This window comes from Mixophyes fleayi, chromosome 11 (genome assembly GCF_038048845.1).
Source record: "Mixophyes fleayi isolate aMixFle1 chromosome 11, aMixFle1.hap1, whole genome shotgun sequence".
Taxonomy (NCBI): domain Eukaryota; kingdom Metazoa; phylum Chordata; class Amphibia; order Anura; family Limnodynastidae; genus Mixophyes; species Mixophyes fleayi.
Genome location: NC_134412.1, coordinates 32,582,020 through 32,594,368, shown reverse-complemented (window position 1 = coordinate 32,594,368; position 12,349 = coordinate 32,582,020). Strand labels below are relative to the sequence as shown.

Here is a 12,349-nt window from a genome sequence, read left to right as displayed (position 1 = left end):
CTCAAGCACTTGGGGAGTGGGTATATAGGACATAAGCAGGTGAATAGGGGGCATGTGCAACACAGGCTGATAGGGTAGAGGCTGCTGTCAAGGGAGCTTGTGGGAGACAGACTGGTAAGGTGGTATGGCACAAGCAGTTTAGCTGGGAAACCGCTAAAGCTATGGATGTTTAAACTGTATGTACCTGTCACTGCCCAGACAAAATTAACTACAATCAGTGCAGTGTTTGCCTAACCAGTGTTTCTATGGGCAGAGTGATGCCCTTTTGGACTTGGATCTTAAGGGGGATCATTGTCCTCCTGTCATGCTTGCCGTGTTCCGCTGACCCTGATTGTGGGTGCAGGCTTAGTTTTTATAGTGAAGTATTAACGGCAGAGGCCTCCACAAGCTACTTGCCTTGGGCCCCGGCATATCTTAAGCCTACCCTCTTGTTCAATTACCAATTTCCAGAATCTGAGTCCCAGACTTTTAGAAAACAATCAGTAACGGATTAAAGGGGAATATATTATTTGATTACTCTAGTTTGCTGATTCAGCTTTATTTAGCTGATGGTTTCATGTCATGTACCTAGTTCTCAAAGAAGATCTCAAGTAATAAAATATTTTATTACACAAATCTTTTTATATCTATTTTTAGTGGATAGTGCTGAGAGGCTGAACTGATGACACTGGTGAATGCCTAGACCTAGGTACTCACAAGTACATTAATACATCAAGGCCCAATTCAAATGTGAAAAAGTAATGTGCAATCATTTTGATGTCCATAAATGGTAACAAATGACTTGAATGGAATGGATTGCATATGCTTTTGTTCGTTTTTCACAAGCAGTGATTTGGTACTATAAACTAGAAATGAGTTTTAAAGCGAATTTAATATTAATCCATAAATCAGTAAACAGATACTTCCAAAAGTCTTGTTGTTGAGAATATTATCAATTAATTTTCTCCTCTCTGATTTTAATATATGTTTTTGCAATTGAATAGTGCATTGCAACAAAGTTACAATAAACCAAGCTATAGCCATTAAACCGTGTCTGTTTTAATTTCCATGGTGCCTAGTAAGTTAGGGAGATAGCTGTAGACAAGACAGACAGATAGGGAAATTGATGGTAATGATGATAGTGAATGTAATGGCAGAAAGGAAGATGTATGTACTGTGTGCAGACAATTATCTGGGACAGACACGAAGAAGACTAGTGTAGTGTTCGTGTGTATCTTATTTACACTCTTTTAGTGATGTGTATCTTAGTTACATCAAAATAATAATACAAGTGACTCTGGAGATACACACAGCCTTATTTGCTAATTTTTATTATTTTAACAAAATTATTACACAAACACACACAATTGTTTTTCTATTATTTTAACTTGATTAGGTTAATACAACCCAATTAATTAAGAAGTCTGCTTAGCTTATTTAACATTGAATACATTTGCCATACATATTCTTTCCTACTACTTATAAGGGCTAATAAGCCATACTCCAATTGTAAAGCGCTATGGAATTTGCTGCCACTATATAAATAAATGTTGATGTTGATGATGATGATGATAATATTTAAAGGTCCTGTATTGCTTTTATGAAGTGTTTATGCAGTATTTTAGCATATCCTGTTGTCTATGGCTTGGTACACACTGGAGGTTTTGCAGTCGATAATTGGGTCAATCCTCCGATAAACGACAGCTTGGCCACATATTGCTTTAGTGTGTGTGTGTGTGTGTGCTCACACAATGAAAGAAAATTGTTCCAAAGTGCCGATTGTCATTTCCTTTGGTTGGTCGGACTGTTTAGTAATCTCGTTCCAATTAACTTCAGATCATGTAGTGTGTATGCATTCATGATCACGATCTCCATAGAGTTTACAGAGTTATGGTCTTTTCAGCCGATGCCGGCAATGAACATGTCCTGGTGACTAAACGTAGAGAGTGTTGTAGATGGAATAGTTTTTGTTCTGAGACTGTATATTTCGTTTTAGAGTCAAAGAAGCTAACGAAATTCATAAGGACATGTGGCTAACTATAACAAGGTGGTTAATCAGTGTGACAGGAATGAATGAATGAATGCATATTGTGCTGTCATTCTCTAAACAACTAGAGGACCAGATGAAGTGCACAGATCTGAAGGTAAATCGTGTTTAGTGTGTATGTATGAATCACCCGATTGGACCTTCAGCCGCAGTTCCAATCGAATCAGTCGGAAATTCTTCAATGTGTACCTAGCCTAAATGAAACGAAGGGTCATATACTAACTTACAAAAATATAGTTTTGTGATGTACTGAGCCTGTTTTTTGTCAAACCTGCCTGCTTATATAGACAGCACATGGATCTGCACATTAGATGCCAGCATCTGAACTGAGGAGCTAGGTGGATCCGGGCAGAATAGGTGCACTTATGCTCCATATATTATGTCCAAATAAAGGTCCGACACTACCAGTAGGCAAACGAAGGTGGTCATCTAGAGCACCAACATTTCAGGCCAGGGTGACTAAAGCACAGAATGAGTGATATCGTGACATTAGTATAATGTTTAGAATGTACCCTGGGGCACCCACACAATGAGCGTTGTCCAAGATGGCAATTTAAATGACATTAAATATACCTCCTTCCTTATGGGTGACAACAGGGAAAATGGGATGTGTTTAACTTTTTAGATTATCTGTCGCACACCCTGTACACTTCCTACTTTGTGCTGTGATGATGCCGGCTTTTACTCTTCCGTGGCAGTGATGGGCTTAGAGTATCTTGCTGGCCTGTAATATTACAACACAGTGCCACATTCCTGGCCAGGGAAGGGGGGGGGGGGGGGGGCGAGAAGCAGCAACCGGCAGCATCATAAGTAGCACTCCTGCTCGTTTCGCACGATGTAAGAGGTGGCGTGGAGGTGCAGTGCCTGAGGGGGGCATCCTAAGAGCACCCAGGACCCTTCCACAGGATATTTTCCTCTGTTAGTTTTTACGGTTGTATTTATACTCTATGTAGGCTGAATGTTCACTGTTTTTATGGAATATTGTTTGATACATATATACATATATATTATAATCCTTCCCTCCCTTGACACCTAATAGGGACAACTTCCTAATTACTCCATTGTCTTTCTTCTTTTCTCATTGTATTATTCTGTGTTTCCATTCCCATTAACTAAAATGTACCTAATGTGTTTAGCAACTGCTGCTTTTGAGTTATGGAGTATTAAACATTGCTCACTAGTCAAGTCCATAGATTAAGGGTAACCTTCAGTACAATACAAAATGTTAAATTATGATGCTACCAGAAATCTTTGCCATTTTTTGGACAGAGTGTTTTCTCATATTTTATATTTATTGTTTATTTATGTAGTATCGATTTATACTATACAGTGCTGTGCAGAGAATATTTTGTCATTCACACCAGTACCTGCCCTATTGGAGCTTACATTCTAAGTTCGCTACTAGAATTGGCTAGAAGCCAATCAACCAGCTGGTATGTTTTTGTACTGGGGGTGGAAACCAGAGCACCCAGTGGAAATCAATGCAATCTTGTAGAGAAAATACAAACTATATACTGATAGGGCCCAGGCTGGAATCAAACTCATGTGCCCAGCACTGTGAGGCAGCAGTGCTAACCACTGCCCATATTATCCACTCTTTTCTCTTATTTGCTAAAAGTAGTTAAAAAAATTATAGCAATCTGTTACTAACAATACTATGAATAAAAGGTTTTCTGTTGTAAAAATACGAATGAACTAAGCTGATACACATTAAAAACCTTGCCAAATGTGGTCTGTAGGTTATCCTTATTTGTTAATAGAAAGTGTCAAGAATAAAGCTGATTTGGGCAGATCACCGCAGAAAGACACCTGGGGGTAAATGTATCAATCTGCGGCTTCTTCAACACCCGCGTGTTCAGCCTCTTCCGCGATTAAATTTCAAGCGGCGCTGCATTGTAAAGGGTTAACTTCCCTTTACAATGCAGCGCCGCTTGAAATTTAATCGCGGAAGAGGCTGAACACGCGGGTGTTGAAGAACCTGCAGATTGATACATTTACCCCCTGGACTACAGTGAGAGAAAGGGTCACCAAGACCTCATTCTCTTCCCTTTTTAATAGATTATGACTATAAATTATACTTTAAGTGGTACCTGGGTCCAGTATGGTTGAAACGAATCTACGGTACAACCCTCTGAGCAATGTTGGAGAGGTTGCATTGAGGTGGAGTCTTTCTTCACTATTTGATGGTCCCGCCCAAACATTGCTCATTTCTGGGAAATTGTAGGCATCCTCATGAGCAACATTACCAAAGTTCCAATTTCTAAGCGTCCACGGACTTTCCTCCTTGGCTCCCCTGCTGGAGGATCTAGACAAATACTCTGATAAACTCTCTGTGCAAATCCATAATGCGGCCAAATGCTTGGTTGCAAAACATTGGAAATGTCTAGATCCCCCTTCCATCAACTTCTCAATAAAATATTGTATTTGGTGTCCATGGGGAAAAAAAAATCTGCATATTTAAATTAATCAGCCCCTAGCCCCTTAAATGAAACAGCTATAACAGCCTCTCTAACCTCAAAGATCCTTCTCAAGACATTTCGGTTATTTTCCTTTAATCTTAGGCATTAGTTTGGTTTGATTGTTACATAGAACCATTCTACTCATAGAACATTCTCACTCTTCCATGATTGCCCTGTAGCCACAGGGGGTATTGCCTCTTGTCTTAGTTCTTCCTTTCCCCAACTCCTACCCTCCCCATCTCAAGGGCAGGCTGGGCTGGGGGTCAGAGGGGCATCTGCCCCCTAGACTGGTCTAATAGTGGGCTACCTTGGTCTGGGTCACTGGGCCACCTGCATTTTTTTTCCTTTCCAATAGGCTGCTGAGTTGAGTCTTGCCCCCCCTAGGGCTAAAATTTGCCAGCCCCCCCTGTCCCCTCTTCCCTGCATCAAAATCAGCAATCTGTATATTTTGTTTGATTTTTTTTTTTTTATGTGTACACTTCACTCTCATCATTGTCTATTATCTGCAAGTACTTACAGTTTATTTTTTGCATTCTATACAAGGATTTGTTTGGTGACTTCAGCTTGTCTACTATGTTAGATATCTATTATTATGGTCAAGGATAACTGTTTTGTGTTTTTTTATGTTTTTAAAATGTAAATACATTTCTTAAGAAAAAAAAAAAAAGTGTTGAGAATATTCTCTTGCACGCAGTAGATGAATTCCTGAACATGACTTCTAAACCCATATTTAACAGATTTGTTAGCTATGATTTAGACAATGTGTCAGCTATGGAAAGATTAATGACCTGTGTCAGTCAGGAACGCAGATTGACTAAGCTACCAAAATTCAGCAAAAATAGCAATCAACCATAAGTACCCTCGAGTAGAATACCAAATGCAGTGCGTTGCTGCTGTCATCTAACAAGACTGGCATCCTCTCTTAACAGATATTTCATGAACATCTCCTGGGGAGGAAAGGACTTCTCGTTTAATGAAGATGGGTACCTCATCAATCCTGCGCTCGTGGTGATTGCTCTCAACAAGGAAAGGAGCTGGGAGGTGGTGAGTACCTGAGGTTTTTACAATGCTCCTAAATTCAAGATGGTTGCAAAACCATCCTTTTATTTGCTCTCAAATCTTCATAATAGATGCTATAATTCCGTTTTTTAATTAATTGTAACCTTATAAATCACTTATAAAGCTGATTTATAACATAGAAAACCAGGGTCAGCAAAGTACATATGCTTTGCACAAATAGCATGTTGCTAAAGGAGATTTGTTTGTATTCTTTTAATTTAAGCCCATTATTATACATTTATATGCATGGAAATGCCTGACTGTTTACATGCCTTATGCAAACACCTTTGGCTGGAATCTCATTAAAGATAGGAGATTATTAAGATTTATACTTCTGTCTTGTCTGATAATATTGAACCATTCCTCCTCCTGTGTTCCAATACCTGGAGAGGTTTACAGTTGTCCATAGGGCCCTGTACAGATCTAAGTGATACAAGTTCAAATATTTACAAGGACGGCTTATCAATAGCAGCCACATCAAATGAGTACAGTTGTAATTGACTCATAAAATTGATATGTAGTCTATTTGCAGCGCTTTTTCAGATTCTTCAGATATAAAGTGCTGGGCTGCCAAGTGTTATTATTATTATTCATGACTCTTCTTATGTGTTTGTGCGTAAAACGAGAGGTTCTATTTTCTAAATATTTATATGTGCTCTTAAAGTACAAGTCTTTCTCAGGCAACCCTTGGCGCACTGAGTTATTGACAATGACGTCTCCTTATACTGTACCTAGTGAGTTGTAGTCCTATTGCAGTAGGCCATGTCACCTTTACATTGCTATACACAGCAGAGGTTAAGGGAAATTAGTGTAGTCCATACACTACTATAATTTTTGCTAGACTGCATTTGTAAATAATAACTACTAGAAATACTTTATACTATGTTATTTATTTTCCTTTATGGACTAAGTAAACCCTCTATTAGACATGAATGCATATCATCAATTTGGAGCATAAACACCATTTTTGGTACTTTTTATGATATCATACTCCTAATTGTGTGTTATTGTGCCGGTAGTTATCAACATGTGCTTGGGTTAAACATCAGGATGGCAACAACTGTGGGGAATTAAAGTTTTGTTACCTTTAATGGGAGAAGTTGATCAGATATGGGTGGATCCGGGCATTTCTTGGGGCTTGTTGGATAGCTTCAGTGATGCTCCTGATTCTGCATTCCCAGTTAAATGGGCAGCTGCAGAGTCTTTGTGGGCGTATGACCTGCCTGTTCACATGCTCTAACGTGGCAGTACTTGGTCTCAGCCATCACTTTTAGTGGAATGCCTTTTTCATCATATACAAATACTCTAATGACCTGTATGACGCACCAACGAGTGATAGATTAAAGCTAAGAGAATAGTGGGTGGTTTAAAAGTGATTGCAACATTTTTACTTTTGCCAGCATGAGTATGCCAGTTCAAAACCCCTCAAACTGCTACACAACTCTGCAGTCTGCAGATCAAAAAGTGGAAAGGGGGAATGCATCTGTGTAGACTCATGCAGACAAATAGGTGCTGTTGCTCAAAAAAACAATGTTCAGTTTGCAAATTACTCCTTGTGTTTATGTGATGCAAATAATATACTTGAAATCAATGAATTGTGTATACTTAACAAAATCTAAATGCTGTCTGCTTCATTGCTTTGCCAGATATCTTTGATAGCTAATTAGGAAAATTGGTCTTTTGTCAGTGGCTTGCAGTCTCTTAGGTAACATAAAAGTTCTGTATAAATTGCTGGGTTTACATGCAGTGGCATGAAGAACGGTGTCAAACAAAAATAACTGGTGCTAGGATTTGTAATTGTTATATATATATATATATATATATGCCCTCAACTGTTGTTGTTTTTTTAAGAGATCACCACTTCTGCCCACTTTTGGAGCTATAAGCTACTATTGATATTGATTCACAGTTCTGCCTGGCTGAAGCATTCTGACATAGTAGAAGTGAGGGCCCAATCCTGTACTGATACCTGCAAGAAGACACAGCTTCTGCAAACCCTCTGGTAAAATGGGAAGCTCATAAAGTGCTGTTTAAAGCGACATTTATTATAGAGCTGATCACTGACCCACGTGTTTTGATTTTGGATCTGGATTAACTTCGTGTTTTGGTTTTGGCAAAACCGCCCTCACGTGTTTTGGTTTTGGATCCCTATTTTTTTTCTAAAATCCCTATTTTTTTCTGAAATAAAATAATTTGGCTCTTTTTGTTCCTACATTACGATTAACCTCAATAACATTAATTTCCAGTCAATTTTTGTCATGTGACAAGAAAACTGCTACCCATCCTGTTCCTGTGTGAGCACTGGCACTGAGCAATGGCACTGGAGAGTGACAAGAACACTGCTACCCCTGTCTCTGTGTGAGCAATGGCCCTGAGCAATGTCACTGGAGAATGGAGAGTGACAAGAACATTGCTACACCCCTGTGTGTGTGAGCAATGTCACTGGAGAATGGAGAGTGACAAGAACATTGCTACACCCCTGTGTGTGTGAGCAATGGCGCTGGATCTCCTGGGGAGGGAGGTACTTATGACGTTTTGCCTCGATTCATATCTGAGGATTTGCGAAAATACCGAGCCGGCTCACAAGCCTACTCAGATCCCCTAAGTTTGGGTGGGTTTGGTTTCAGAAAACCGAGCCCGAGCATTTCTAATTTATTAGTTCCATTTCACAGTACCAATGTACAGCACACAATCTTGTGAAGAGTTGATAGTAAGGTCTAAGCCCTGGAGATGGGGTAAGTGAGCAACCCCACTGAGCAGGTCAAGGAAGCTTGGCTCTCAATTTGCTACTCATCGGTAAGACACGTAAGAAATTGTTCCATATGGTAGGTGCTCTTGTTGAGCAAGAAAATAAAAATGAGTAGATGTTAACTTTCCTTGCTAGCTCTGAATGCCCTGCAATAGCTATTATTCAACATCAGGTGCCTTTTGGCATCAGATGTTCTTTCCAGTAGAAATAAATAAAGTACTTGGTTCACAATACTTCAATTTGTATACATCAAGGGCCAAATATACCTCTGTAGAGCTAGTTAGAATTCTGATTACATTGAATGGCTGCATCTGGATGAAGGACAGGATGGGTTCCTAGAAAAACCTCTTAAAGAAGTGCAAGCAACTATTAAGTCCTTTAACAATCAAGTGATACAAGAAAAACAGATGAGGTATATGTAAGTTGGATTCCCAAGTGCCCTGGATCTGATATTTGCTTAATTGCTTAGGGACTGCTAAGTGGTTGTACCAGGTTGAGATGCCCTCCTCTGTGTGTCTGAGAATTAAGTTTGGCAACAACACAAGAAAGAGGTTGCATAACCGTGAAACTCTTTGTGGAGAATGATGCCAACCAATGGCGTTTGTGTAGGTACTTGAAGTCCCGGGAAGTTATATAAAATCTACTTTGTATGTTTGAGAACGAAGGCATGTTTGCATTTTTTAAAAGATTATACAGATGGGTAATGCCCTTACCTTGTCAGTTGCTCACCTTAAGGTCAGGGTTAGGCGGGATAGTGCATGCATGGATAACTGTAATGTTGGGAGTGAGAAGAAATCTGATAGATCAATTAATTTGTCCCAGACACAGAGAGTCGGTCACAGTTTTCAAAATCATTTTATTGATTTTTCTGATTGTGGGGGGTAGCCAAAGTTTACCAGAGGAAATGTAGTTAGTAAACTTTCAAGGCTGACACAAGGTTTCTGTAACAGATTCTGGATACTTCTATTACTAATCTTGATTAGCGCTGGTTTACCTGAGGTGCGGAGTCTAACGATCTCCCCGGTGTTCACCAAGAGCTGCCGCAAGGCAGGGTGGGCTTCGCTGCCAGGAGTCGCAGGTCGTGGTCCCCAGGTTCGCCCCAAGATGTAGTACAGCGGAGTGAAGCAGAGGTAGCGGAGTCAAACAAGCCGGTTCGGTACACAGGAATGGAGTCGGGCAGAATCAGAAGGCAACTCGGAGTCAACAAGCCAGGTTCGGTACACGGGTCACAAGAATAGGAGAATGGTCAGCAAGCCGGGTCGGTACACAGGGATAGGAGAGCCAGGGTAGTCAAGCAGGCAGAGATCAGCACACAGGAAGACACTGGAAACTGGAAGACACTGCAATCCACGAAGAACAGGAGCCAGGAACAGGTAAGTGTTGCTCTGACACTAAGCGAGTGTCAGAGTGAGGTTTTTATGCTGAAGGGGATTCAAAATCCCCGCCTCTGGGTTGCGGTCATGTGACCGCCTCCGGGTGCGGTCACGTGATCCTGGATGCGGAAGTGCGGCTTCTGGACGGAGCGGCGGGGATCAGGTAAGTCCGTTACAGTTTCAGGGGCATTCTCGAATAATAAACTTTAATTGGTCTAGGAAACAAGCAACTTAATTATTGTCTTACCCAGTGGTTGAAGTGGGGGTCTACACGGTAGTATACCATATTCAGCGGCAGGCTGGGCTAGGGGGCAAGGGGGCATCTGGGCCCCGGACCGGTCCCATAGTGGGCTATCTTGGGTTAGATCACTGGGCCACCTGCATTTCATTTCCTTTAAAATAGGCTGTTGAGTCAAGTCTTGCCCCTTGGGCTAAAATTTCCAGCCCTCCCTTGACCATATTGGCACTCCTATTGCTTTCATTGTAAAAGTTTTAATAAATAATAGCAAAAATTCCATTCACTTACATTCCTATTAATTTTTCATAATGCCACTTATACATTTTCATACCGCCACTTCTAAATTTCCACTTGGACTACTGTTCTTACCTATATCGGGGCAGAAACATGTACTATTTGACTCATATAAGCTAATTTCCCTGCTAAATTCCAATATTAATATATTTGCTAAAGTTCTCATTATACTACTCAATAGAGTGATACTTTCCCTTATAAATCCAAACCAAATTGAATTTTTGCCCTGCAAGGCTACAGATAAAAACCTCTAGTGGCCATTTCATAACCTGCCAGCCCTTTATCAATGCACTGCTTCATGTGTCTAGCATAACATCACAAAATGGCACAGACCTAGCTTTTCTTTAATGGATCCAGCTTTTGTAGACTAATTCCTTCTCTGTAATGAGATCCAACTTAGATGTTTCAGGTATTTTCTGGTACTCTAGGCTGGTGGTAGATTGGTAAAAATCTGTGGTATTGAAGCTTGGTAGCAAAGTTGCTTCAACTCTGAAGAGTAATATATCTTTAATTAGAGTCAAATACCAGAAGATGATAAACTGGACTGAGATGTCGGACTGTATTTCTTTAAATTTAAGCCCTTCATTACACAACACTGAACCAAAACTTAAGGTCAGGCCTCATCATCTCTTAATCTTATTGGCAGTGTGAACAGAAAATCTTGTACATTCATGTACATAATTGTGTATATGCTTGTCCAGCATTAGTGTTTCACTTTAGACTTTAATTTCTTCCTGTTTATGACAAGGTTCAGTTCCCAGGTTTAATTGCATTACTATAGAGGCACACAAAAAAACAAGAGGGAGATTTGCATGTGTTAACATGTATTTATAATACTTATATTGCCAATTAGTGTATCTATCATGATGGCTTTAACTTGATCCTGAGAATGTACCCTTCAAGTTGGTTGCGGCCTTGATGGGTTTCTTTTTTGAAGCTTTTGCAAATTATGTGTTCAGACACCGAATTGACGATAGGAATAAATATTCCTTTTTTATGTGGTGTTACAAACCTGGCTTACTTCCAACAGGCAAAGCACCTTCCCCCATCCAAGTATCTCCGCCAAAGCTGTTACGGAGCAACCCAGACTTCTCTCACTAATTTTATGATTGGGACTGGGTAAACAGACACTTTAGTTTGTGTATATATGTATGTATGTATGTATGTATGTATGTATGTATGTATGTATGTATGTATGTGTATATGTATATGTGTATATGTATATATATATATATATATATATATATATATATATATATATATATATATATATATATATATATATATATATATATATATATATACGCATACTAAATGGACGAAAGTATTTTGCCACACCTGTTAATTATTGAATTGAGGTGTTTCAATCAGACCCGTTGCCAGAGGTGAATAAAATTGAGCGCCTAGCTATGCAGTCTCAATTTGCAAGCATTTGTGATACAAAGAAGAGCTCAGTGACTTCAAGCGTGGTACTGTGATATGATGCCACCTTTGCAATAAGACAGTTCGTGAAATTTCATTCCTGCTGGATATTTCACGGTCAACTGTAAGTGATATTATTAGACAGTGAAACCGTTTAGGAACAACAGCAACTAGCTACGAAGCGGAAGACCACGTAAAATTACAGAGCGGGGTCAACGACTGCCAAGGCGCATGGTGTGTAAAAGTCGTCAACGCTCTGCTGATTCCATAGCTGAAGAGTTCCAAGCTTCCACTGGCATTAATGTAAACACAAAAACTGTGCAGCAGGATCTTAATGGAATGGGTCTCTATGGCCGAGCAGCTGCATTCAAGCCTCACATCACCAAGACCAATGGCAAGCGTTGGATGGAGTGGTGTAAAGCACACCGACACTGGACTGTGGAGCAGTGGAAACATGTTCTGCGGAGTGACCAATCTCGCTTCTCTGTTTGGCAGTCAGAAGGGCGAGTCTGGGTTTTGCGGATGCCGGGAAAAAATTATCTGCCTGTCTGCATTATATCAACTGTGACGTTTGGTGGAGGAGGAATAATGGTATGGGGCTGTTTTTCAGGGTTTGGGCTAGGCCCCTTATCTCTAGTGAAGGGCAATCTAAATGCTTCAGCATACCAAGTAATTTTGGACAATGCTATGCTTTCAACTTTGTGGTAACAGCTTGGGGAAGGCCCTTTC

At 40.1% G+C, this 12,349-nt stretch overlaps 1 protein-coding gene across 6 annotated transcripts in view; it reads left to right on the top strand.

Annotated features, from left to right (window-relative positions):
- The window catches only part of GRIN2D (glutamate ionotropic receptor NMDA type subunit 2D), a 557,401-nt gene that overhangs the window by 292,373 nt on the left and 252,679 nt on the right, over nucleotides 1–12,349 (top strand). For all 6 annotated transcript variants that reach the window (XM_075191487.1, XM_075191484.1, XM_075191483.1 and 3 more), the window contains one exon: nucleotides 5,415–5,529. In XM_075191487.1, coding sequence (XP_075047588.1) covers nucleotides 5,415–5,529 — 115 coding nt within the window. The remainder of the gene's footprint in view (nucleotides 1–5,414; nucleotides 5,530–12,349) is intronic.